This window comes from Rattus norvegicus, chromosome 9, assembly GCF_021556685.1.
Source record: "Rattus norvegicus strain SHRSP/BbbUtx chromosome 9, alternate assembly SHRSP_T2T, whole genome shotgun sequence".
Classification (NCBI taxonomy): Eukaryota; Metazoa; Chordata; class Mammalia; order Rodentia; family Muridae; genus Rattus; species Rattus norvegicus.
This window is the reverse complement of record NC_141542.1, coordinates 51148655-51176035: the sequence shown is the minus strand read 5'-3', so window position 1 is coordinate 51176035 and position 27381 is coordinate 51148655. Positions and strand designations below refer to the sequence as shown.

At 45.6% G+C, this 27381-nt stretch overlaps 2 protein-coding genes and 1 pseudogene across 8 annotated transcripts in view; 2 read left to right on the top strand and 1 right to left on the bottom strand.

Annotated features, from left to right (window-relative positions):
- The window catches only part of Zfp451 (zinc finger protein 451), a 55206-nt gene extending 43233 nt beyond the window's left edge, over positions 1–11973 (top strand). For all 7 annotated transcript variants that reach the window (XR_015628620.1, XR_015628621.1, XR_015628622.1 and 4 more), the window contains 3 exons: positions 857–1043; positions 4935–5000; positions 11322–11973. Coding sequence is in view for 4 of the 7 variants with exons in the window: in NM_001033705.2 (NP_001028877.2) it covers positions 857–1043; positions 4935–5000; positions 11322–11368 (300 nt within the window). In the remaining 3 variants the exon portion in view is untranslated. The remainder of the gene's footprint in view (positions 1–856; positions 1044–4934; positions 5001–11321) is intronic.
- Positions 11974–13046: 1073 nt separating this feature from the next.
- Ube2i-ps5 (ubiquitin-conjugating enzyme E2I, pseudogene 5) lies at positions 13047–15024 on the bottom strand (annotated as a pseudogene).
- Positions 15025–16736: 1712 nt separating this feature from the next.
- Bag2 (BAG cochaperone 2) lies at positions 16737–27381 on the top strand. Its single transcript, NM_001128195.1, has 3 exons — positions 16737–16869; positions 24875–24984; positions 26076–27381. The coding sequence occupies exons 1-3, from the start codon at positions 16757–16759 to the stop codon at positions 26483–26485; spliced, it is 633 nt and encodes a 210-aa protein (NP_001121667.1). The 5' UTR covers positions 16737–16756; the 3' UTR covers positions 26486–27381.

Below are 27381 nucleotides of genomic sequence, written 5' to 3'. Positions count from 1 at the left end.
AGTAGGCGTTTTATGAAGGCCTGATGTCAGCCGCCCTGTCTGCATAAGTAGGTGTGTTACTAACAACCTGACGGCGACCTAGGATGCATTCGGATTTTTCCTTTTGAAGTGTGATGACCCATGGAGCTGATTTCAGATAAACCTTTCTGTGTCAGGTCCTACTCACTGCTTGTGTGCTCTGGCCAGGGCCCCAGCACACATGTATGTGCACATGTACATACTTTTTATGGCTGTCCTCAGAAGATGTCATGTGTGTGCAGCAAACTTAGTTGTGTATGGAATAAATAGTCAAGCTGACTTTGCTGTGCTTGCTGTGCACAATACACTTTTACGTTTTAATATCTGAGATTGAGAGGCACTGGATTAATCACTGTCGTCCTAGATGGAATTGGCATTTACATCTGTCTCTGCCAGTCACCTGGTGAAACTGCTGAGTCAGGACTCACTTTATATTAAGTCCTCAGAGTGACCGCTTCTGTGTTGTCTGGATCATGTGAATGAACGCTTTTGCACGTGTGTCACTTGGTGCTTCAAGCTCAGGAGATGCCTTCTTCCTGTGATTGAGTGATAAACTCACCTTCTGAAGGTTTTCCCTGTGACGGTTGATTTGCCCCTCTGTCATGCAGGTGCCTTCTGTGTATTTGCAGTTTACCTGCTGCTTTTCCTCAGTGGTGCCTCAGTAGGTTGCCTTCTAAATGTCAGCAGCTTACGTTTGGCTTTTGATTATCAGTACGAACGCTGGCCAGGGAGTCAGTATAACATACTTTTCCAAAGATGCGCTCCTTGTGAAGTAGATGTTACTTGATTTGAAACTCTTGCAGAATTTTAACAACCTGTGCTGTTTGTTCCCACTTAGGCTGGCCGTCTAGATGAGCAGCTGCCTAAGCAAATTCCTTTCACCATCCTCTCAGGAGACCAAGGCTTTCTGGAGCTAGAGAATCAATTTAAGAAGACCCAGAGGCCGGCTCATATACTGAACCCTCACCACTTAGAGGGAGACATGATGTGTGCCTTGTTAAATAGCATATCTGATACTACCAAAGGTATGCGGCTGCTGTCCCAGTGCAAGCCACCCAAGAGGAGGAGATTTCACTGCTGAGAAAACAATAAACTGCTGTCTGCTAGTGAACTGCTGTCTGTTTCCTACACCTGTGTGCTTCCATCCGTCTGTCTTACTTGTCCTTATATACTTACATCTTGTTTGTTTTGAGCAGGATCTCTTATAGCCCAGGCTAGCCTTGAACTTCTGGCTGGAAGAAGCTGATATAGCAGAGGCTAGCCTTGAACACCTAATTCTCCTGTCTCTTCCTCCTAAGTACTGAAATTCTAGGCCTATGCCATCATGCCTGTTATTATTACTTTCATTCTTTAGTGTTTCAGAATCCCTTCTCGGTCTTTTGGCTAAGATCAAGTGTAGTGTTTCAGAATGAGGATTAATCACAGTAATTTTCCACAGCCTTTTTTATTCTTCTTTTTTTTTTTTTCTTTTTCTTTTTTTCGGAGCTGGGGACTGAACCCAGGGCCTTTCGTTTGCTAGGCAAGCACTCTACCACTGAGCTAAATCCCCAACCTCAGCCTTTTTTATTCTAATAGATAAAATCAGTTTCCACTTATATAAAATATGTATTAATGTCATAAAACATATTAAAGCTCAGAGTTCAGATCTTCACTTTGTATCTAATATTGCAAATTTATCTTCAGATTTTTAGAAAGCAAATTATAGTCTGCCACCTGAATAATCCAGTTTTGTCAAAAAAAAAAAAAGATGTTAATAGATAAACAAGACAGCAATATCTAGAAGAAAAGTGTAGACGGTTCGAGAGGTTGGCTTTGACACAGTGAACGGCCTTTAGCCTGTAAGTCCTGGAGAGGAGTTGGGGTCCTCCTACTCTGTTGCTCTGCTTGGTACTGGTCCATCCACCTCTGAGTTTGTCCATGGTTAGGAGTTCAGTTTCACCACTCGGTATTTTAAAAAGAAAGTAGTTTTGATTTTCCTAATTTCTGACATGAAAGGAGAAAATATAAGAATGATATTTAAATGTTGTAATATACAGTGTGGTGATTCACACTTGGTCCTTGTAGCAGTTCAGAGATTGAAGCAGGAGGATAGCTGTAAGTTGTAAGACATCTGGGGCTCTCGTTACAAAGTGAGACCCTGTTTCTAAAGATAATGAACCCAAAAAGGCCCTAAAAATGAGATAGGAGACCTGTCTCAAATTGAAGAAAAAAAAATGAGAAAAGATTTGAAGATTTTGTCGAATGGCTTCAGTGGCAGAAATCTGGCTATTTCTCAAAGTGTTGCTGGATGGATTATCATTTTCCAACTCTGTTTTTTTTCTAATATCTGAAACTATATTTTTAGTAAAAACTCATAATGAAGACTGTTACTCTAATCAGCAATTGCAGTGGATCAATTGATTCTACAAATTATGATTTTATTTACCCTGCCCCTCCATTTTTGATTTTTAAAATAGTCTCTCATGGCCCAAATTGGCTTTGAGCTCCAGGCACTCCCCACCTCTGAAGTGTGTCTGCAGAGTGTAATGTCAGTACCACCATGCTTAGCACTCAGCTATCTGTGTAGAAACAGTAGTGAAGCTGCGTGTGGTGGCACATGGCTGTTAGCCACCCCTAGGGAGGCAGAGCCAAAGGGAATTAGGAATTCACAGCCAGCTTTGCCTGACGTGTACACAAATGTCACGGTATTCATGCAAGATTATGAAGGAAAGTAAATTCTTTCCTATTTGTACCATGCCTCGGTTCTGAGGATTATCGTCACTCTGTAATTTTTATTTTCATGCACTGAATCAGGTGCGCCCCACAGGCCCATCTAGTCCCTTTATGTTTTATTCAGAAATGCAGGTTCCATGCTTCAGAGGTGAATGTAACACTTGTCACCTACATTTTCAGTAAAATGGCTTGTATTGAGGGCATGCTGCTTTACAACCAACATGTTATAATTTTTTATATCGTGTTCAAATATTTAAAGCTTAGACACGTTTAGATAACGTGCCTTTCAGTCCTCTCTGCTGTGCTGTGGGTTAGCTGTACTGGACTAAAGTCCTGAGGGGCGAGGAAGCCGTGCTTTAGGAAGATTGGGTAACCTACCTGCGGCGTCTGCCTTCCTTTCCTCAGTCCGTACTGCTTGTTACAAGCCAGAGGCCGAGGTGTAGAGGTAGGTGCCCCGCTCACCCACGTGCACGCTTAAGTTGCTGGCTCGAGCCATGTGTTTTAAAAGTGAGGAGGAGATTTATTTTGCTTGGGAGCAAAGATGCTGCACTTTATTTACATAAAGGTACGTATTAGATTTTCTTTTTTGAAGCAATATTTAGGAATTTTTATTTATTTTGGTCAGAAGATAGAAATTAGTTGTGAGCGTTCTAGTGCCTCAAAAATAAAGTAAACCTGGTACTGAACACAGTCAGGGAAAGCAGTTGTCATGGTTAGCACCCTAGGGTCCATGTTGAGCCATTAAATTCAGCTCTGCCAGGCATCTCAGGTTGTATGTACGTAGCCTATAGCTCTGAGAAGTTCAGAGCAACCCTGGCTGGCCGGCCATCCCCCTCACCTCCACTCTGTGTGGACCAGTGTCCTCCTTTGAAAATGAGAAGCAATGAGAAAGAATTTGCCACAGATAATTGTTAGATATTTCATAAACAGTCTGCAATGTGGCCGGACCTAAGACTTTGCCGTATGCATTTGGTTATGGCTTACAACAAAGAGTGAGATCCAAGTGTTAAGTGTAATTTGGGTCTCTGGAGCCAAAGTCACAGAGACTGAAATCCATCTTAGAAAGTGGACATGGAAGTTCCCCTGTGCTTGAGCATGGAGACAGTTGAGGCAGTACCATGCCTGTAAAATAGGCATTACTTAAACAATTTTTGAAGTTAAGGCAGATGGCCAATCTGCCTCTTGCTTCCAAGTCTTTACAGTACAGTTAATTCTCTAGAGAGGACTGAGGGGAGAAGAAGGACGTTAATGATTTCCTCAGTTTGCGTGGACCGGATGGTTGAGACAAGAGCGTGCGCTGCAGCCCAGTGCATGCTGCACTTGCTCAGACTCATAGTTCTGCTCATTCGGACCTCCAAAAAGAGGTGAAGCGCTGGGCTCAGTGAGAGCATGTTCTCTTGGCTGACCTAGACTTCACAGTGTGGGAACAGAGCCTGTGCTCAGCCACAGTGGCAAGTGTCCTTAGCAGCTGAGAAGTCTCATAGCTCTGTTTTTAATGTCTGTACTCTAGAGGCTGGATTTTGTTTTTAAAACTTAATAAAATGTTTCTCTAAGACATCACTCAAAGTATTTGAAGGAGTATGTTTAAATAGCAAAATAAATTTCTACAAAAACAATGAAATATATGTTTATATTTAATTTAATTTTTACTCAAATTGTGAGTAAATCTTAATTTATGGTGTTTTTCTGTGTTTTTGCAGAGGCAAGTACCAGTTACATTTAGTTATATTTTGACTTTAATTTAGTCACTATGATATATTTGTGTGTTATGCATGTCTTTCTAACATTGTTGTATGTTGACACATTGATATATGTTCATTTAAGTTTTGATTAAGAGTGATTAGCCGAATTAATGACAAGGTCACTGGTTATAATTTTTTTTTCTCTCAATACTTGGTCAATCGTAGCAGTTTATAGAAACTTGGGGTTCGTTATAAAAGCCATTTTGACACCATGACTTTATGGTCTGTGTTGCCATTGTCAATTGAAGCTTTTAATTGCTCTTTACAGAGATGAGTGCCTCTGGTGTGAAAATATAAGCATTAACAGCAGGCTCTGCTGGGCTAGCAATGGGACACTACTGAGTAAAATCTTTGAAGATACTACTGTTTAGCCAAGCATGGTGGTGAACCTTGAGGCAGGAGAATTGCTATGAGTTTGAAGCCACATATTTTCAGAGCTGTCTGTGCATTTCTCTCTTACAGAGTGTGACAGCGATGACAGCATGGGGGTGAAAGGCTCTCCAGTAGAGGAGCTCAGGGCCACGGAGGGTAAGAACGCACCCCTGCCACCCCGAGTGTGTGTTGTCCGTCTTTAACTTCCTATGCCTTCACTGTCTCAGTATTCCTTCCTTTAAAAATGCTTCCTTCCATAAGATGTTTGAAAAGCAAACCTACTTGTTGAAGGCTGGGACAAAGTAGCAGGTTTTTGCAACCTTTATTCAAAAACTATGACTAAGTCTATTTCAGTCAAAACTGAATTTTAACTAGATACATACTGAGATGCTGGAGTTTTGTGAGTTTCTGGCTACTCTGGTCAATCTGCATTGTGTGCAACTGGTATATTTCAGAGCCTCTCCCCTTTTGTTGTTTTACAATCCATTTTATAGTTAGGATATTGAATGCTTTTGTGGTTTTTAGTTTAGGGAAAGAACTGTTATTAAAAATTCAGGTAATGTGTTGGGGACATAGCTCAGTTGGTAAAGTGCTTGCCCAGTGTACTGCATAAAACCATATTTGGAGGTTAACAGAGAGAAATGAGACATTTAAGGTCATCTTTGGCTATCTTGTAATCTGGAAGGTAATCTGGGTTACATGAGACCATGTCTCAAACATTACAAATCAAAGAACCAAAGAAGATCCCTTAAATTTTTTTTTTTGGTTCTTTTTTTTCGGAGCTGGGGACCGAACCCAGGGCCTTGCGCTTCCTAGGTAAGCGCTCTACCACTGAGCTAAATCCCCAGCCCCTAAATTTTTTTACCAGTGAATTTGAAATGCCAGCATTATGTCCATAGACAATCAGAGGGGTGAGGCATTATGATTTGTTTATTTCCAGACGATGCCTTCTGTCCAGCTTTCAACCCACAGAGTCCTCTGCCAAGGCAGGGAGGGATACGATCCCTCCACTTTTCCTCTAATCACCTTTGCTTCCTTTTCCTCTCCACCAGTGGTTCTCACCTTTCCTAGAGCTGCCACCCTTTAATATGATTCTTCATGTTGTGATGACCCCGACTGTAAGACGATTTTCCTGCTACTTCTTAGCTGTAGTTTTGCTACTCTTACGAATCATGATGTGAAGACCTGCTTCCTGATGGTCTTAGCAACCCCTGAGAAAGGGTCGTTTGGCATCCACACTGGCCATGATCCACAGGTTGAGAACTGATACACTACACAATAAATAGCTAAAATGTCACTTCTGTTTGATTTACTGGTTCTGTTTTTGTCTCATTTTGCTGAGATGGTTATCTTTCATACTGTTTAGGCAACCTTGAACTCAGTCTTCCTGCCTCAGCCTCCCTAGTAGCTGAGATGACAGGTAACCATAGGTAACACATACATACACAGGTAATTTCACCAGAGCCTAGCATAGCATGAGCAACAGCAACAATTCCGTGTTGAATGGATTAAGTTACAATAAGAACTTAAACGTTTATTAGATCCACCAGGGCCTGTCTCTCTGCTACTAGATAATTACCACAACCTGTTTGAGACAAACTCAAAAAATTTAGGAATCCTCTTAGACTGATGCATTCATCTTTACCAACACTGCATTTGACAGATGGTGTTAAAGGCAGGGACATTTGCTTGTGGCTTTTGCTTTTGCCTTGTTAGGTGAACTGAGCTGTTCCCTCCTTTGGGTTGCTCTCCATGAACCACCCAGGCAGCCACATAACATGTTATGGCTGTGCAAACACTGAATCCAGCCAGGTTACCTTCGTTAGAGGCTGTATAATAATGGGCAGACCTTTCACCTGCTTGCTTTTGTATTTGTGTGTTTGGTGGGGTTTTTTGTTTGTTTGTTTGTTGTTAATTTTATGTGAGTACACTATAACTGTCTTCAGACACACCAGAAGAGGGCATCGGATCTCATTACAGATGGCTGTGAGCCACCATGTGGTTGCTGGGATTTAAACTCAGGACCTCTGGGAGAGCAGTCAGTGCTCTTAACTGCTGAGCCATCTCTCCAGCCCTTGTATTTTTATTCTTTTTCTTGTTGAAGTGGTGCTGGAGTGATATAATGACGTCTCTGGAAATCATGTTACCCCGTCCATTCTGGATACAGACAGAATAAGCAGTTAATCACTTAATTCTTATAAACTAGTTTTGGAAAAACTATATTCCTAATGTTGAGTTTTTTGTTTTTTGGGTTTTTTTGACTAGTTTTTGATAGAAATTTTCCCGAATTCCAGAAACCTAAAGCCCGTCTTTGCAGATGACTCTGTTATACCCCTGTAGCCATCCAGGCATGTGTCAAGCCTGAAGGGAAGTTAGTGGTGAAAGTTTCTTCATGTGCTTTCTGGACTTACATTTATAAGTCCTGTCAAGCACATTTATAAAGCACAAGGATGGCTTTATAAATCCTCCTTACCCCAGACACTTTAGGTGTCCAACTTTCCAGAGAGGTCCTGTTATTGAGTTATCTCCCAGGGTTTAATGGTTGATTGCATGGGCAAAAACCATATTCTGTTGCAGCCTGTGTTGGGTTATTATTTCAGGCTTACATCACCCCCCTCTGCCCCACAGAGCATGCTGTATGTTTTCTTCTGAGACGGTTCTAAGTTAGGGGAAGTAGATGGCCGGCTGCATTTCATTAATGTTTCAGGTAGCCGTGGATTAAAATAGACAAACTAATTTGTAAGGTCTGCTGTGCTCTTTCTGAAATCTGGGTCCAGGATCCCACATTGAGAGCAGAGACTGCTGCCTTCCTAAGAGTACTGCTAGTCAGGGCATGGTCAGTGAGGGAGGGGCAGGAAAACCCAGTGTTCTCCTGTTCTCCTGCTGTCCTCTTTCCTCCCTATTCCATAGTCGCACTTGCGTTTCCTCCGTCCTTCAGGTTTCTCTCTGGTGTGTGTGTGTGTGTGTGTGTGTGTGTGTGTGTGTGTGTGTGTGTGTGTGTGTGTGTGGACTCTAGGAGTCAAAACTCAGACCATCAGGTGCCCACGACAGGCCACTGGCCCCTCCGGGCCTGCCCTGGGACTCTCCTGCGGCTGACCGCACTCCAGCTACAGGGACCGACTTTTGAATTTCTTTTGTCTTATGCATATTAGTATTTTGCCTGCATGTATGTCTCGGCACCACATGCATGCCTGGTGCCTGCAGAGGCTAGAAGAGTGTTTCAGATGCCCTGGACTGGACCTGAGGGTGTTGGGAATTGAACCTGGGTCCTCTGGAAGAGCAGTGGGTGCTCCTCATTGTGGGCCATGTCTGCAGTTCCAGAGTCCAGCCGTCTCATACACATGGACCAGAAAGTAAAGCAGTAAAACTGTGACGTTGACCCTGTGTCTGCAGCTTTCTTCTTTCAGGGATAACACCAACTTTGTCTTGTTTCTACCCTTTCCTGGCTTTCTGTTGCCTTTTTTAATTTTTATGTTATGAAGAATCTGTATTAAGAGACTCTGTTTGGCCCAGGCTATCTTAGAAATCACTGTGTAGCCCAGGTTGCACAGATTTGTGACAAGCCTGCCCACCTTAGTTTCCTAAGTCGTGGGGATGTAGGCATGAGCCTTCATGCCCAAGTGGCTTCATCTGTTGGTGATTTTAATTTCTGTAAGCTCATTGTAGATCAGGGTCTATCTGTATGTACTTTTGCTAGCCTTTTATTGTAGTATTTTCATTGTCTGCCATGGGGTCTCATTCCACAGGCTGTTCTCAAACATAAGATCCTCCTGCCTCAGCCTCTTGAATGCTGGCATTACAGGGCTTTTCTAGTACCCTTCAATTTGGTTATATTTAATCAACATTGTTTTTGAAAGTCTCTGTAGTTTAGGATGCTGGGTTTTTGTTTTTGTTTGTTTTTAATGTGCAGTATTTTATGTATCTACCACATCTGCCTACTTTTTGTTGACATTTGATTTCTTTGTATATTTTAACAGAAGTGATTCACTCTGTTCTCTTTCAGGCCATTCATGACTCTTGGTGTGTGTGTGTGTGTGTGTGTGTTCTGGGAATATGAACATAGGGCGGGAATTGCTGAAGTTGAACTTGACGTATTAATAAAATATTTTCCAGTGTGGTGGTGTTAGTTGTTACTAATTATGACATGTCCTGTTTCTGCCATTCTTAACCCACTGATTAATCAATCATCAAAGAGATGTGTTTGTTTTTGTTTTTGTTTTGAGACAGTCTCAGGCTGTAGTCTAGGCAAGTCTGGAACTTAGGTTGTTATCCAGGCCGGCTTTGAACCTATGGCAGCCCTGCCTCAGTCTCCTGAGTGGGATAACAGGCACGAGTCACCACTCGCAGTCATACAGTCTTTTTCTTCTTCACCAGTGAGAAAGCTATGTGCTGGATGCAGGGCTACCTCTCAGACCCAGGGCCTCGAGCTTCCTGGGCAGTGAGAGATGTGTCCTAACTACATTCATACTGTCTTTCAGGATGCCCTTTTGAGTATCTTTTTCTAATGGGATCAACTTGACATTTATGGGTTAAATACAGCCCTCCCTGGTTTTTCTGGGCACTAATCTTGTGGGTGACAGGCATTCTCTCCCACTAGACTCCGCTTAGTTTTTTGGTCATTGAATGGTGCCACGTGGTCTGCCTCCATTTTCTTGTTTTGCTTTGTTGTTTTAAGGTTTAGTTTATATATGTCCATCATCTGAAAGTCAAGAGTGTCGGGTCCCCTAGAACCGTGTGGGTACTGGCAATCATGGTCAGGTCCTTTGAAAGAGCAACATAAACTCCTAATCGCCAAGCACCCTTCTCCCCAGCCTCTTGGCTTTGTGACAGGACTACAGTGTACCATGCAGGCTGACCTCAAACTCCCACGCTCTGGCAGCTATCCTGCTGTCTTGTCCTCTGCAGAGCTAATGGCATCTTTTGACTGATAAAAAGTGTTGGTTTACTTCTGTTACTGATCTTTACCATGATCTCGTGAGTAGAGATAAATCCCTACTAGGTGACTGACTGAAACAGAATTTTCCTAGTCAGCTTTGCTGTATTCAGTTGCCCATATATGCTTGGTTCTGTGGATGTAGCCATTTTTCTGTCGCTTTGCTCTGTATCAGTAAAACCACACTCTTACAGTAAGTGTGAGCCTCAGAAAAGCCATGACATCCCACCCTCCTGATATCAGCCTAAGAGCCTGTGGGGACACAGGGAAAGACCTGTGTGTGACCCAGGGATGCTTCTGTGTGTGTGTTCGTGTGATATGGTGTGGTGTGGTGTGTGTGTGTGTGTTCCTGTGTGTACATGTGTGAAAGCCAGAGGTTACTATCCCACGTTCTTTTGTTAATGCTTGTTTTTGAGACAGGGTGTCTCGCTGAATCTACACTGAACTTGCCCCTTAAGCCACACTATCATTCTGTCTGCCTCCCAATGCTGGGGCTGCAGCTCATCCCACCATGCCCTCACTCGCTATAGTTGTGGGGATGTGATCTCACATCCTCACTCCTGTGACAGTCACATTGCTCACCGAGTCATCTCCCTGCTTCTAGTACTGTACTCTTGTTCCTGGTGTATGCTATGCATTTAGTTAGTGTCTATTAGTGTCACACACACACACACACTTCTTAGATGCTATGTAGCAGAGAGCTTCATTCTGCCTTAGATGCTACAAACCCAAGCTAATTTTCCCTGAGCTTTATTGAAGTATGGGTGACAAATAGAAAGTAAGTTCTATAGTCATTTCATAGTATTACCTTGCTGTTTCTATCTCCCTCCCTCATTATCTCCCTTCACCCCCCTTGTTTGTTTGTTTGTTTGTTTGTTTGTTTGTTTTTAGTGTTTTAAGACCAATGTAGCCTTGACTAGCCTGGGACACGCTATATAACCAGGTTTGCCCTAAACTCAGGAGATCTGCCTGTTTTTATTGGCTTGCTCTTTGTCATTGCCTCCAACACCACTGCCACTAGGTGACAGATGTCTCACTGTTGTAGCCCTGGCTGCTAGTCTCACAGAATCCACCTGCCTCTGCCTCTCAGGTGCTGGTGTCGATGGCTTGTGCCATCACATCTGGATTCTGTTTCTTTAGCATGTATCTATGTATGCCACTGTGTGCCAGCGGAGGCCAGCGGACAGTTTGGGGCAGTTACTTTTCTCCTACCATGTGGGTCCATAAATTTGAACTCTGCTCACCAGGCTTGGTATCCAGTGCCCTAACCCCTGAGCTGTCCACCACCCCGCTGTTCGTGTTTCTTATATGTATCATCCTGAGTCTGTTAGAAAATAAAGGTATTGATCAGTGGTGAAGTAACGTGTAAGTGCTATTTCACAACACTGAGACTTTATTTGGGACTCTATGCCATTGTAAGTTTGCTACTTGGAAAGAAATGTGTTAACAAAACTCAGCACATGATTAGATGTCTGCTGTCTGCCCTGTTTTAAAGTCTTGTTTTTTTTTTTTTTGTTTTTTGTTTTTTTTTTTCTTAAATGCAGATGTGGAATTAGAAGAAGCTATTAGAAGAAGTCTTGAGGAAATGTAATTAAAGATATTACCACACAACATCAAGTGGCCTTGAAGAGACTCAGGAAAATGAATTCTTGACTTTGTTTTCTAAAAGAGACCAGAAATCTACTAGGATAAATGTATCAAAGCGTGTTTTATTCTTTTCTATGTTCAGAATCTCGTATTTGCTTTGTATTTGTGCTGTTGTAAGAAATGGAAGGGCAGAGTGCACACAGTGGAGACATGAAGTGTGTTCTGACGGTGGGTCACGCTCCTCCAGCCGGCTTGGAATCCATGTGTTTAGGTCACAGTCATTTTCTAGAAGGAAGGTCTGTGTAAACTTCTGCCTTTCCTTAGCGTTGCAACTTTTCCTGTGCTTTACAAATGGCTCTGTTTTATTTTTTTAGGAATGAAAATGAATATAAATAAAAGGTGCCATAACTCAGTTTTCCAGACATTGTGTGTTGTGTGACCTGGATGTATAATGTACCTTGGAGAGCACTGCATATGGTTTTAGAAGACAGTATGGAAACTGATAACAGAACAGATTCAAGTCAGCAAGGTTCTGTGTGCTGTCATGCAGCTGTATGCTCACTCTGGTGAGAGCCACTCATTGCTACAATAAAAACATCTTTAAAGCAACTGAAATGAAACCTTTTCTATCCCTTTCAGACTTTTGTATGATTTGGATATATCAAAGTATATACATAAAATTAAACTTATTTTAAGTTATTTTTATATTCATGCAAACCTTTTTTATTGTTTTCTGATTTTTTTCATAAATATACTTTCAAAGAAATAATGTTAAAGTCTAGTCTACGCAGGAATAATTCTCAACTCCTTAAAAGTTCCGCTTCGTGTGGACTGTCTAGTTCTTCATTGAGTCTCATCTAGGATGGCATATTTAGTTCTTAAGGGTTGAGGCTTCATTGAGAGTAAAAACCTTACGTCAGTGGAAGAACCATCTCATATTACCTTGACGTGTAGGTTTCATGCCATTTGGGCAGAAATGTCATATAAAATTTTTGAGACATAATTTGTCGATATCAAATACATTTCTCTAGCCGGGCATGCCTATGATTCCAGCACAGTCTGGGCAGGAGGACCACCCTGTGGTGAAACTGCCTCAGAAAGACCATGCAACAAACTTCTAAATAGGAAGCTTTCCTTTCCGGTTGGACGGAAAGGCGTGGCTTGAATTTTGTCCCTTAGATACTTTAGTATGAAATCAAATTTCCCGTCTTTTCATGTTTCTTCCTCGGGCTCTCCTGGAGGAACTAGAGAGATGTCCTCTGCCATCAGCTTATTCTCCTACTTTCTGAGTAGCTCTGGTTTTTCTTTGATGAGTAAACAGTTCATTTACTCAACAGCAACACAGAGGAAGAGCAGAGTGGAGACGCTGGCCAACTTTGGATCTGAGGCTCATAAGCAACAGCCCAGGTTTCTGAGAAGGACAAGGGTAGGGAAGGAGGGACAGTGTGGTTCTGTCGTAGAGGCAGCTGGAGGCCAGAGGCAGAGCGCAACTTGAAGAAACTAGCTTCTAGGGGCTTACCAAGTACACGTTTATCATTTTATAGCAGTTGAAATACCGACATCAATATTAAACACGTTTTACTCAATAATCAAAAGTACGAGAGACTGAATATGCTGGTGACGGAAGTGAAAACTGGCACCTGCTCAACCCTCCCAGGCGACTAGTAACTGTACTGAGCGACTTAGATCTGCAAAAGGTTGTAAACTAGTTCTTGCCAAGCCAATCCTTTCCTTGTCATGGAGCCCGGGGCCGCTGCTTTTGAGGGAGCAAACGTCTTCGCTTGTGCTCGAACCCTTTTCTCCTACCTCACTGTTTTGGCAGTATATTGTATAGGCTTGAGCTGGGTCTTGAATGCTTGGTTCATTTAGAAGGTCTTGTATTCCTAATAAGATCTGTTTGATCATGATAGCTGGCCTCCAGGCCTGTTCTTCTCAGGATGGAGGCACACTGTGCCAGAAGGAAGGACACACGTTCAGGTGAAACAGTGGTGGCTCGCATTTACATTCGGGTGGTGAGGACGGATAGTCATCTTTGAAAAGTTTCATCTTTGAAAAGCTTCCATAGTTTGAACAAGCTCAAACCGCCTTCCCAAGGAGTCCTCTTCTTTCCAGGGATGGTGCACTCCTGTTCATTGGGTTCATCATGCCATCAGGGTGCTTTGTTGGGACAGTCACAAAGCCAAAAGGGCAGTCCTTCCTCCAAGCTTTTCTCTGAGGGTGATTCCCACATATTCAAAGTCCCTCGGCAACCGAGGCCCCGACAGGGCCCTGCAATCGTGGCAGAGGTGGGGGCACTCCTTTGTCCCCTACGTAGATTTTTTTTAATATAATTTTAGAGTTCGTTGTTCATATTGCAAAATCAACCAGACTATGCTTTATTTTTCTTCTGCTTTTATTTATATGAGTACACTGTTGCTGTCTTCAGATACCCCAGAAGAGGGTATCAGATCCCATTACAGATGGTTGTGAGCCACCATGTGGTTGCTGGGAATTGAACTCAGGACCTCTGGAAGAGCAGTCAGTGCTCTTAACCACTGAGCCATCTCTCCAGCACCCCGTTTTTGTTTTTAAGGTGGTGTCACTGTGCATCCCAAGCTGCTTTGACATTTCATATATTAAGGGGTCAAGTAAGGTCATAAAAAGGTGCTACTCAGACCTTAAACACATTTGCAGGAGCTTGCTAATAGCAAGGAGGGCAACCCTGAAAGACTTGCAACTCACCCAGGCATGGTGTATACCAATAGTCCCTTAGGGAGCTTCTGTGGTAGGTATGTGGCTCAGCCTGTGCACAGCGTGCACTTGCAGCATGCCTGAGGTCAGGGACTCCTAGCAGTTCACAAAGCATGCACAGCATCTTGGTCTGTAATAGACAACAGCTGCACATCATGGTTTGACAAGAAAGGGGTATTTCACTGCATTTCTAAGTGATTTAAAACGAAACTGCTTTGTAATTTAGACAGGAGTCATTAATAGCAAAGTTGTAGATTATTACCACAAGTATATATTATTGACAGGTTTTTTCATTCCATCATTAATTCATTTTTTCACAAGTTGTTGTGAATCTATCACACGACGGCAACTGCTCGAAGTAGCTGAGATGTGACAGGGCTGGTAAGCGCTCCTGTCCCTCTACTTCTCAGACGTAGAGAGTAGGCTATAAAGATAATGAGTAGTGGGTAAGCAGAACAGTATCTGCTAGGGATTGAGTACTGGCTGAAGAAGGGTAATACACAGGGTTGGGACTGAGCTTACCTGCAGCTCTGGGGAGCATCAAATCTGGGGCAGCATCTTGCTGTGCAGCCTAGGTTAGTCTCCAGCTTCCTGGGATCACAGATCAGCACCACTGCGCTCAACTCATAAGACATTTTTAACATCCAGGAAAAATTCCACTGTAAGTGAGCTTAAGCAAAGATTGGAAGGAGGTTAAGGAAGGAGCCATGTGTAAAGCATTCAAGGTGGCCCCTGACCTTGAGAGATGCTGCCTTGTTTACTCTGATTTGTGGAGAATTTATGGTACAGTCTACTGTGTTTGAATACTGTATTGAGGATACATGGGAGAGACAAGACAGATACCGAGAGAGTAGGTGGGGCTCTGCAGTTATCCAGGTGAAGACTGACCAGTGGGATTGGAGAGTCAAGACGATTCTGATACTTATTCATGGATCGTATCTAGGATACAAGAGGGAAAGAGTCCAGGGTGATTCCAGTCTAGGTGCCTGAAAAGTGATGACGCAATGGGTACCTGTCTTGTGGATTGTGAAGCCAAACTAAGCACAGCTGGGATGTAAAAGACAAAGATTTGCAACCTGCACCAGGGAGGAGGAGCTCGGGAGCCATTACCAAAGCAAAGCTCTCCACAAACTCAGAAGCACTGAGGGATTTTTTTTTTTCTTCAGGGAACCCGTACATATTCATAAAGGAGCATACCCATTCCAGTTTAAGGTGATAATTTATATAAGGGACAGAGATAGACAGGTCTTCAGACAAAAGCATAGCCATAGCAATTTAGTTTGTGGAAATGCCTCTGATGCATGCTCAACTTGTGACACATTAAAGCAAACATATTTGAAGATGCTTGTTACTTTAGTTACTTTCCTCCTGCTGTGATAAAACATCATGACCAAGGCAACCTGTAAAATAAAGCATTTAATTGAACTTAGATACAGAGGGTCTGAGTCTATAATGGCCACAGAGATGCCCTGAGCACTCACATCTCAAACCCAAGTCGAGGCAGAGAGACACTAGGAATAGCTTGAATCTTTTCAAACCTGCCCATAGGGATACACTTCCTCCAGCGAGGCCTCACCTAAGTCCTCCCTGGTGATGAGGACAGAGAGTACAGGGAGGGGGAATTCAAACAACCACATCTGCCTGGCTTAGTTGCCAACCTAGCACAGAGGCAGACACTCTACCGCAGAGCTGTGTCTGCAGCCCCTTTTATTTTTCTTTTGACACAGGCGCTTGCTGAAGCTTCCCAGCCTAGCCTTGAATTCACTCTGGCCTAATTCACACAACTCTGTCTCAGCCTCCAGCGGAGCATTAGACCTGAGACTTGCCCAAGCTCAGACTTCCAAGACGTCCACAAAATGTTCAGATTTCTCGGTCGTGTCGTGAGATGACCGTGTTTAATGAAGCCAAGATAATCCACCGCTCATTAGTATTAAGATGAGTTCAGGATAAGGATGGGGTGGGGGGTGGAGGGGTGGGACTAGAAGCCAGTCGTACTTAAGGGGCTTGTCTCTGTTCAGTGATCTAATGGCTTTGAGTTCTGAGTGAAGGAAGTAAATGAACTTTGTTTCCCTGTGCATTTCTGTATCCTGTGCATTGAGAGAGCAAAACACGACTTTAAGTGGACGCGGCTTTGTACTTCAGCCCTGCTGACCTCTACAGCTTCTGACACATGAGCCTACCGAATATCATTCGCAGAGGATTTAAACAAGTTATGTGTGAAAGTAATAATCCTTTCATTGGAAAGGCAAGACAACACAGATGCACTTGGCTTCTCCTTATTTGGAGCCTGTGGTCCAGGCTTTCCCTGGACTCTCCGGAGCCCGCCTGGTCACCCGACAGGTCGGGCAAGTAGAGACTGCCCTTTAGGGCGTCCTGAATTGTCTCCGGCTCTCCCCACGTCACGGGCAGCACCCACTACGTCCTTGCTGTGAATCGTGGGTGCTGGGAGGAACGGCGTGGGCCCTCGGCGCCCCGGGGCAGGGTCCCCCACCCAGGCGTGCGGGCGGCTGCGCCCGCGCCTGCCCTTGTTTGGCCGCGCGGCCTCGGGGGTGGGGAGCCTGGGAGGTGGGGGCGGTGCCGTCCGCGTCAGCGGCGCCTGCGGTGACGGCGACGTGCGGCCCGCGCCACTGCTACCCGCGGACGCCGAGGACCCCCGGAGCTCATGGCCCAGGCGAAGATCAGCGCCAAGGCCCACGAGGGCCGCTTCTGCCGCTCGTCCTCCATGGCCGACCGCTCCAGCCGCCTGCTGGAGAGCCTGGACCAGCTGGAGCTCAGGTGAGGGCGGCGGGGGCGCGCGCGGGCGGGGGCGCGCTCCGGGTGGGCTCCCCTCCCCCGGCCGGCAGCGCGGCGAGCCAGTGCGGCTTGCAGAACTTCCAGATCCTTCGGCGCGGTCCCCCTCTGCCTTTAACTTTCCCGCTTCCAGGGGGCAGGCAGCAGGTTGGTGTGGTCCTTCCCCCCTCCCCTGTAATAAGTTTCTTTGCCCCAGATCACTTCATAGTAACACAAGAGTAAGTTTTAAAAAAGAAAAAACCCAGGACTGCCCCTCCGGGGGACCAGCGAGAATCAGACTCAAAAGGGGCCGCGCGAGATACCGAAGTTGGATACCATCCTTCCTTCTCTTAACCACGTGCAGTGCCCTCTGCAGTCTGTCCGTGTATGTTGTGCGTTTAGAAGACACAGCTGACACTTGGGAAGTGCCAGTCGCAGGTCTGAAAACACCAAAGGCAGGCGTCACACTCTCCCTGAGATTCTATCACGGGGACGGCCTTGTAGTAAAATTTCTAAATCGTGAATACTACTAGCAGATGCTGTGAATACTTGGCTTTAGCAACATGAGCCCCGGTGTATCTGGTGGGAACGTTAAGGTCTCCAAAGTTGTGCAAGTTTTGATTGTGTGCAGGCGCTGTTCCATGAAAATCGTATGGAGACACCCTGACACATGTTGTTCCCTAGTTTTCTCCAGGTTCTGCATAAGCAGAAATATGAGCCAAAATCTTAAGAGTCTTGTGCGTCTTCATCTCTCTCCGTGCATCCACCAAACACAGTATGTTTGCACAGAAAAATACAAGCAGTGTTTGTTACAATTGAGGTGTTCGCTATTTTTACTATTAGGAGAAAAGAACCAGAAGGTGAGAAACTTTTAGTCTCTGGAGTAGCAACCACAAGAGAAGCCTGAACCCTATGTCCCCCAAACCGGAGGGAGACAAAGGGACCTATGCTGAGAAGGGAGGGGGTCAGCATTAAAGCCCCTCTGAAAAGAGAGGAGTGTTTCCCTCTGTGAGGTAGGCTCCGAACTTTGACAGTACATTCTCAACTGCTCCGATTTTTTTTTTCCTTGAAGGGTTCAGGAAGTTGTCACTCTTCCTCAAGCTGAGTCATTGTTCAGAAACTTGAGTTAATCCCTGCCGGCCATGTGCTGAGTCCCTCCTCTCCTCCTGGGGGCCTCTTGAAAGTCTGGGGGTTGCTTAGTGTTACATTCTAATGTCTGACTACGTCAAAGGAATCTCAATTCCCGGCCCATAGGAGATTAAATTATGTTACTTATTAACAGTTGCGCTGAAGGGGGTTTCTTACTGTGTGTTTAGTGGTTCAAGGCCTTTACCAGTAAGCGCAGATTTCTGTAAGTCTTGTTTCTCTTTAAAAATGTGATGCGCACTTAGAAGTAAGTTTGTCAGAAGGTGAAAGAAATGGGGGGAGGGATGATGCTGCCTTTTAAGGTTTGGGGGCCCTTTTTAGAAGCCACCTGGACAGTGTCACAGAGCAGGACACTTTAAAATTAGGCTTTTCAAACATGGGTAGAGAAAGATGACGCTCCTGTGACGTCCCTCCAACTTTCTTAGTGCCCATGTGTGGGAAAAGCAGTGGATGGGGTAGTGTAAGTCATTGGTTGGTAGCCAGTGTGCATCTTCCATTCAGTTGAACTGGTTCTGTGGACTGAAACCACATCAAAGGCTTTATGTCCTGCAGGATGAACTGACCTCGGGGGGTGTCCGAAATGCTTTAAAATGTTTTATAAATCGGTAACAGATGCCGTTTGTTTCTAATGGCTTATGATATTAACGACACCATCTTACATTAAAACAATATTTTATTACTACGCCTCCTCTCCTGCAGTGCTTTCTCTAAAAAGATAATCCCGTCCTTTCCTGATTTACATGACCAGCTCTATGGGGATTCTGCGCTTGTCGAGGCCGAACGCCTTACTCTTTAGTGGTTATCCTAGTTTATAAATCATCCATGTTAGCATCAGTCTGTAGGCTAGGCCTCGTGTCTCTGGGGGAGTTACCGTTATCTGTATTGCGCAGATGAGAAGTTGAAGCTCAGATATACACAACATGCTTCAGTCCAGAGCAGAGCACTTCACATGTGAACACGGGAAGACCGGCTGCTCAGGTCAACACCATGTGTCCTGGTCTTGAATATCACTTTTCAAACTGTCCGTCTGACCTATGAATGAATATGATTTTACTAAAAGAGAAGAAAATCAATTTAGCGTTTGAGTCAGTAAACATTGAAGACCTGGAGCATGTCTGTTATTGAGTAGCTTCTAGGAGCTGTGGGTCAGGGGCTGGGCTTTGGACATTGGCCAAGGAGGTATAATGGTTGGTAGGACTGGGAGATCGGCTGCTTACACATCTCCCAAAACCGATCATGTGGTGAGCAGCTCCTTCCCAGTTCACTCAGCCAGCAGGGGCCAGGGAAACGGGCCACCCCCTGCTTTGGTTTCTGACTGTTTAAGGTTCCTGTTAGCATGTGCCAGTGTTCCAGGACCCACAAAGCAAGTTGACACCATATTTAATTTGTCGTTAACAGTCTGTAATTTAGAAGGAACGCTTTTCGTGCACACTGTCATTTGAATCTTATAAAACCCCCGAGGGAGGAGGGCGTTATTATCTTTTAGCAGTGAGAACGATGGGCTGTGATGGGACTTGGTGGGAAGGATGTTTGTCTAGCATGTTCATAACCCTAGGTTTGATCTCTGGCTTCAGAAAACCAGCATAGTGGTGCACGCCTGTAGTCCAGATCCTAGAATCATGAGGACTTGGTCATCCTGGGCTACGTAGTGAGTTCTGGGTCAGCCTGGGACACATGTCTGGGGATAGAGGAGGAAGAAACTGAGGGGCCAGGTGCCTTGCTGGTCAGTGGTTCGTTCGCAGTAACGGTGAATGAAATACAGCATTCTGGGGACTGTGAAAACCAGTTCCTGACGGTCTCAGGGTGCCAGGGTCTCACGTGGTGCCTGCTCTGAGTTTAAGAACCTGTTTTAGAAAAGGTTCCCTTCACATCAATCCACAGAGATGAGTGTTTGCCACCTCCCTGTTTACGAAAGCATACAATTTCGTCATTGCCAAATGAGGCTGAGTTGGTGACAGTGAGTACAGAATGACCAGCGCGTGCTGACATCATGCGTATCGGTTGACTCAGGCTGAATTTCTCAGGCAGTTCGGTCAGTCACGTGTTAAACTGCACTCCTGCTTTCCTTTGTTCGGTCACAGCCGAGATCATCTTATCATTGGTGTCTTGGGGGAGGAAATTTCCGCAAAGTCAGCAGCTGTTCCTTTGTGAGCTGCCATTTAGGGACGACTGCCTGTACCTGACGTTTTGTACTTACAGTGCCACAGCAGGCTCATGCGACACCCGCGGGCCGGGAACCAGTGAGGATGCTCCAGTTTTATGCTTATGAGAGCTCTTACTACAGTGCGTCTGCCAATGCCTGCTTAGGGTGTTGTGAAATTTTCTAGGAGCTCCACCCAGTCAGCTGCGTCCTAAAGGTGTGTTCTTTCCCAGTTTGAACAGGTAACACACGTTGCTGCTCCCTGGATCCCAGGCCACACAGAACTGCCCCTTGCCAACAAGAGAAGAGTCATCGTCTGAGTTTATTAAGACTGCGTCTATCCCAGCTACTTGAGAAACGAGAGGAGGGGAGGCAGGCGGTGTTTAAGGTTCAGATACTAGTCACGAACTGATGGGAAAGTTATGTAGGCAACATTTTGAGTACAGCGATAGCTGATGAACAGCGCAAAGGATCTTAAACAAGCCAAGCAGTGAAGAATGCTGGCTTAGTGCACACAAAGCCCTAGGTTCCATCACCAGGATTGATAAACCGGGCATGGGAGATGTTTGTAATGACATCACTTAGGAGGTAGAAGTGAGCGGAGCAGAAGTTCAGTGTGTTCCCTGCCTGCCTGGGGTACTGGAGGTCCTGTGTCAAAAAAGAAGAGGGTGTGTGTGTGTGTGTGTGTGTGTGTGTGTGTGTGTGTAACAAAAGAATAGTGTTGTATTGGCAAGTTTTAAAGGAAATGACACAAGTGTCAGTCATGTGGGAAAAGGGACTCTCATTGTGAAAATGCCTCTATTAAAATCAAGTGTCGGCGAGAAGGCCTTCAGAGCCGCTGTTCTTGACCTTCCTGATGCTGGAGCTCTTTCTTACGGTTCCTCATGCTGTGGTGACCCCCCCCCCACACACACCCCAGCCATAGACCTGTAGGTATGCTACTGTTATGAATTATGATAAATCTGTGTTCCCCAGTGGTCTTAGAGGACCCCTGTGAAAGGGTTGTTTGATGCCCAGAGGGGTTGTGGTCCCCAGGTTTAGGGCTTATTTTTTTCTTTTAATGTAGTGATTTGTGTGTAAGAAACCTGTGCATTGTGGGTGGTGCCATCCGGGAGCTGAGAGTCCTGGGTTCTCTAAGACAGCAGACTGAGCAAGCCATGGAGGAGCAAGCAAGGAAGCAGCATTCCCTGTGGCCTCCGCATCTGCTCCTGCCTCCAGGTCCTGCTCTGTCTGAGCCCCGGAACTGCCCGATGTGATGAGCTGTGGTATAGAGGAGTCTGGACTAGAAAGTGACCAAGACGGACTTCAGAGGAAGGGAAGGGGGAAACTGTGACAGTTCCTGGCCGGGGGAGGTCTTCTAAAAGGTCCTAAGTATAAGGAAGAATGCTGCAAGGACAGCAAGCGAAAGGCCTGCGGAAAATGTATAGATGACAACTTAGTATTGTGTATAAAGCCTCACCCTGCACCCCTGTCGTTTCTCCCTCTCCCTCTCCCCACCTCTCTCTTTCTCTCTGCTAGAGCTCAAACCCAAGGTTTTACAAACCGAAGCTCATTCTGTATGACAACGCTCTATCCCTAGCCCAAAATAGCGTTTTCATACACAGAGGAAAGGTGCCCCCCCGCCCCCCAAGGATGAGTCCTTTCTCGTCTGTTGTGTCAAGTCCACAGACTCCCCGCCGTAACCCATTACTGTAAACCAGCCCCTTTTAGAACGGCCCTTGTCCCGCAGCCATCTTCCATTTCATGAGTGTGAGAGTGGAGTCTGGCCTGTGAGCATCTGTGCAGCATTTCTCTGAACGCGGGAGTCATAATTAGAGTTTCTAATTATAGACATTGCTCGCTCGTGCCAGCTGGGCCTCCTTCGTACCTACTGGGCTCATGTATCTGCCGGAGGACAGTACTGTAATCCAGAGGGGCTGCAGGGGGCTCTTGCCCCGCCTTACATTGTGACCAGATTTGCTTTCTCTCCTGCTTTCTCTGGCCCCTAGAGACAGGCCGAGGTGTCACAACTATTAGCCACATTGCTATTTTGGGGGTTGACAGGTGGGTGACGGGGATGAGAATGGAGGTCCTGCAGTTGACACGTGCTAATAAAAGGTTGGTGGACCAGTTCCCTCCCTGGGTTAGTGCCTGCCCATGGCCTCATGCTCTGGGGTCATCTGTCACTATTTCTCTACAAAAGCTGGAAACGTGGTCACCATAACCTGTAAAAAAAGTGACCTGGAAATAGAAATCTCTTAAATAGGTGAGATGTTTCTCTTTTGCTTTTCATGATTCCAACACCCTAGTTTTGAATGGCAGGGTATGTTCTGTGCATGCAGTAAGTGTGTGTGTGTGTGTGTGTGTGTCTGTGTGTGTGTGTGTGTGTGTGTGTGTGTGTGTGTGTGAACTGTTCTATGGTATGATCAGGGTTTTACACCAAAATCTTCAAGAGGATTTCCCTTTAAATTTGGGAAAAGGCAAAAACCCCATCCCCGCGACAACTGTCTCATACAGAACCAGAAGACATCAGTCAGTGCTATAAAGAAACGACAATTGTATTAAAAAGACACAAAGGTTTTTGTAAGATCTATGATCGTGATCTAAGGAGAAATGAAAGGCATGACAGGTCACTGTTAGAACTCAATGCCATCGGTGCTGCTGGCTGGAAACTGAGCCTACAAAAACAGCATGGCTCAAGCAGTAATAGTCGACCAGGAAGGTAACTAAAATTTTCTACACTGATACCCACAAGGTCTCTAGAGCTCTCAGAAATCCATAAAGCTTCTGTGAAGAGTATTTAGAATCTAATAAAGAAGAAATAAAACTGAAGAGAAATGTAAAGAGAGATGTAAATTCAATTACATTATCAAAAAGGACGTCAAATCCCCCCCATTTTTTTTAAAAGAAATCAAACTTATATAGTTTATATGGAGGAAAAATATCTATGTTATATTCACAGAAGATTTTGGGGGAGGACAGAACCCACGGTGCTATAAAGCAGGTATGAGGTGACGGTCGTCAGTGTATAGACGGGACAGTTTAAAAAGGCGCGCTCTGTGTAGGTAGCACAGGGTCTGTGTACTGTTGGAGTCTATTTCAGTGGACTGAAATGCCATAAACAGAATGTGGGAAAATATTGTGACCAGAATATAAGAAAAACAACTGAACCTTCAAAAGCACAAGCCACACGCAAAGCCACAGTAGACCGGAAACTTCTCCTTATTGTGCAGGAATTGGAGACAGCAAGGCCAGCCTGTGTTATGCTGTGAAATCCTGTTGCAAAGTAATAATAGTAACAACAACAACAACAACAACAACAACAACAAGAACAAGGGGGCTCGACAGATGCTCAGTGGTTAGAGCACTGGCTGCTATTGTAGGGGCTCTGCTTGGTTCCTAGCACCCATTACAACCATCCATAACCCAGTTCCAGGGGATTTGAAGTCCTCTTCTGCCCTCTGCGGGCATACATACAATGCACTTACGTGCATGCAGCTGAAGCACTCAGGCACATTAACGGCAAATCTGTAATTAAATAAATCGAGGCTCCCTTCACTGGTTAGGCTAACTTATACAGGTCATCCCAGGGGTTTGAGGCTGACACAGAGCACAGGGCCACCCTGGGTCACAGAGTTATGAGTTTATCTCGGGGTCGGGAGGCAGTATCTCTGGTGAGGACCATCCTGAACAAAGCTCACAGGAGAGATGATTACAGATTATCGGGTCTGACCTGTAAGGGGTCAATGTCTTGAGCATGCAGACTCCAGCTCGATTCAGTCAAGTGAGTGTGAGTGGGCATCTCTGAGTGGTCAGAGTGAAGAGAATCAGACAATCTACACAAGCATGACACGGAGTGCGGCACCGATGACCAGGAACAGGTGGTTCTGAAGAGTAAGCTGGAGAGAGATGGAGAGGGAGAGAGGCGGATACCAATTCAAACTGCAAATGTACAAATACAGGGTTTGAGAGAACAAATCCACGTAAATAAGCATGAACTCTTAACGTTGTCCTGAGCAGGGCACAGCTGAGCAAACAGAGGCCAGAGAAAATGGCTCGTGCCTGCTGCCCAACCACTGAGTCAGGAGGATTGCTGCAAGTTCTAGGCCTGCCTTTGACAAAACAACCCCCAGGGAAGAAAAAAAGTAATGCCATTTACTTTTTTTTCTTTCTGAGACAAGGTTTCTCTCTGTAGCCCTGGCTGCTCCTGGAATTCTCTCTGTAGACTGAGGTGGCCCCAAACTCAGAGGTCCACCTTCCTAGAATTAAAGGCGAGTGTTATCTCACCTGTCAAGTAAGACATTTTTTTAAAAAAAAAGTGTTCTCACTGTCCTTTAAACCTGAGCTGGGGGCTGGGGATTTAGCTCAGTGGTAGAGCGCTTACCTAGGAAGCGCAAGGCCCTGGGTTCGGTCCCCAGCTCCGAAAAAAAAGAACCAAAAAAAAAAAAAAAAAAAAAAAAAAACCTGAGCTGATTTAGACAGCCGCTGAGGAAAACTCGTAGGAAGGACACGCCCCCCCCTTTTTTTAAGATTTTGTTTCATGTATATGAGTACACTGTCACTGTCTTCAAACACACCAGAAGAGGGCATTGGATCTCATTACAGATGGTTGTGAGCCACCATGTGGTTGCTTGGAATTGAACTCAGGACCTCTGGAAGAGCAGTCAGTGCACTTAACCACTGAGCCACCTCTCCAGCCTGGACACAGCCCCTTTAACGACTGTTTGGTTTTGCCAATTCACACAGGGTCGAAGCCTTGAGAGACGCAGCTACTGCTGTTGAACAAGAAAAGGAAATCCTCTTGGAGATGATCCACAGCATCCAGAACAGCCAGGACATGAGGCAGATCAGCGATGGTGAGAGCCGTTCCCAGAGGGGCGCCTTCTAAGCCTAGCGAGTCTGTGAGAGGTGTTGAGTCAGAGCCTCCCTGACCTCGGCTGTGCCTACCCCACCCAGTTCAGCATTGACAGCGGCTGGAGTGCAGCTTCAGCTGTCGGTCCACGGTCTGTCGGTGGTCTCCGTTTTCAGTGTGCTCCCCACACTGGCAGGGATGGTGGGAAGGCCTAAGAGCTCCAGCAGGGTGGACAGGTATGGCCCTGCAGCTCACCTCGGGAACACGGCTTTTTACAAGGTCCTGGGCTGCAGGTACAGTGAACGCTGAGGGGGGAGGTAAAAGAGGAGACTGAGCGAGATGATCTGAGGCACGGCAGGCAAATGCACTGTCACAGTCATTGGAGGAGTATGGCAGCAGAGACTGGGCTAGAGAGCTGTGGGAATTTGTAGCGGAACTCCCAGAACCCAAATGCCGTCCATCCACAGTGGATCCAGCCTAACCTGTCTAGTCACCATCGTGGTGACTAGAGCAATGAGTTAGAGTTCTGGAATGGGAAAAGAAAGGAGTAGCTGACGGTTCTGTGTCAATATTGAAGTACTACCAGAGTTCATGGACACCACAGCTTCTAGTCACACCCAGGGTCAGCTTGAGTGTGTCTGCAGGGGAGAAGGCCAGGATTTGCTGGGGAGCCCACTGGCCCTCTATTATCATTGTTCCTTCTCGACTGACAGGGGGTGGTGTATCTAACATGCACAAGCTGTGTGCAATGTCAAGCCCCCAGTGTCCGTCCCCCCCATGAGCCCAAGCCATCCTTGTAGCTAAACTGCTTACTCTGACGTTACCAGGCTCTGTCCAGCCGTCCATGCCTCTGCCTTGTGTGGACTTACAGACTTAAGATGATAGCTGGCCCCTCCTGTGAAGACTTCCGGGGAAGGAATTCTCTGCTCTGTAATCCAGCACTTCCGCAGTTCTGATGTGCTGTAGTTCTTTTGGCTTCTGCCTTTAGAAAAATTCACAGACGTGCTTTCAGCAAATAGAGCGAAACAAGTGCAGGCCCCCACAGTGCTGAGGTGGGAGGTTTCTGCCTCATACTGACTGATGTTTCCCGTTTAGGAGAAAGAGAGGAATTAAACCTGACTGCCAACCGTCTGATGGGCCGGACCCTCACTGTGGAGGTCTCAGTGGAAACGATCCGAAACCCCCAGCAGGAGGAATCCTTAAAGCATGCCACGAAGATTATCGATGAGGTGGTCAGTAAGTTCCTGGACGACCTGGGGAATGCCAAGAGCCACTTAATGTCACTTTACAGTGCATGCTCATCTGAGGTGCCGCCTGGGCCGGTTGATCAGAAATTCCAATCGATAGTCATCGGTTGCGCTCTTGAGGATCAGAAGAAAATCAAGAGGCGATTGGAGACTCTGCTGAGGAACATTGACAACTCCGACAAAGCCATTAAACTCTTAGAGCACACTAAAGGGTCCGGTTCCAAAAACCTGCAGAACACTGACAACAAATTTAATTAGTCACATCCTCAGGCCCTTCCAAAAGATGTAGAAGAGAAAACTACTATTTTAAATAGCTATGTCTTTATGTTAGGCACAACCACTATATGGTTTCAGATGGGGAAGTATTCCAGTGTCGGCAGACACACAAATAACTAGGAATATTTCAGTCACCTACTTTGAGGTTTTGGACAGTGTTCCTGTCTTGAATTGGACTCTATCACTACATATTTAATTCTGAAGATGCACATGTAGTATGTGGGGGGGGGTAGAAAAGGGGAGGGGGCAAAAATACCACTGCTCTTTCTTTGACTTCAGCACAGAGCACCCAACGCTGGAGCACTGCACTCACACCAGTGCGAACAGAGCACCCAGTCCCTGGGGCAGTGCACTCACCCCACAGTGTGAGGACAGCACCCAGCCCCTGGAGGGGTGCAGTTACGCCACACAGTGTGCCTAGAAGGATAAACGCATCAGAACTTCACCCTGCATGTTCTCCACGTTTTGGGCATCTGTTTCTCTATGCATCTTGTAACATGTATTTCTAGCTGTGTGTGGAAGCATGACAACATGCGAGGAGCCCGCCTTCGTTTTACCACTGTGAAGCTCCGCCCCCACCCTGTACCCTGCCCGGCATCCCTCCAGTGCTGACTGCCTTGAGCCCACATGTGTGGCAGGAGCACTCACCCGACCACTTCTCTGGACAGCTGGTGGTTTCGATCTGTCGCTATGACTACAACATACCTATGTCGGTTGAGCTTTACTGTTCTTGGTCTTCTTTGTTTAAAATTCCATGAATGGGTTCATCGGGCCAAAGGATATAGACATTTTCATGGCCTAGAAACATATTTCTAAATTTTTATAAGTTGTATCAGTTTGTACTGTCTTCAGTGATTAAAAGAATCCATTTCGCTGAA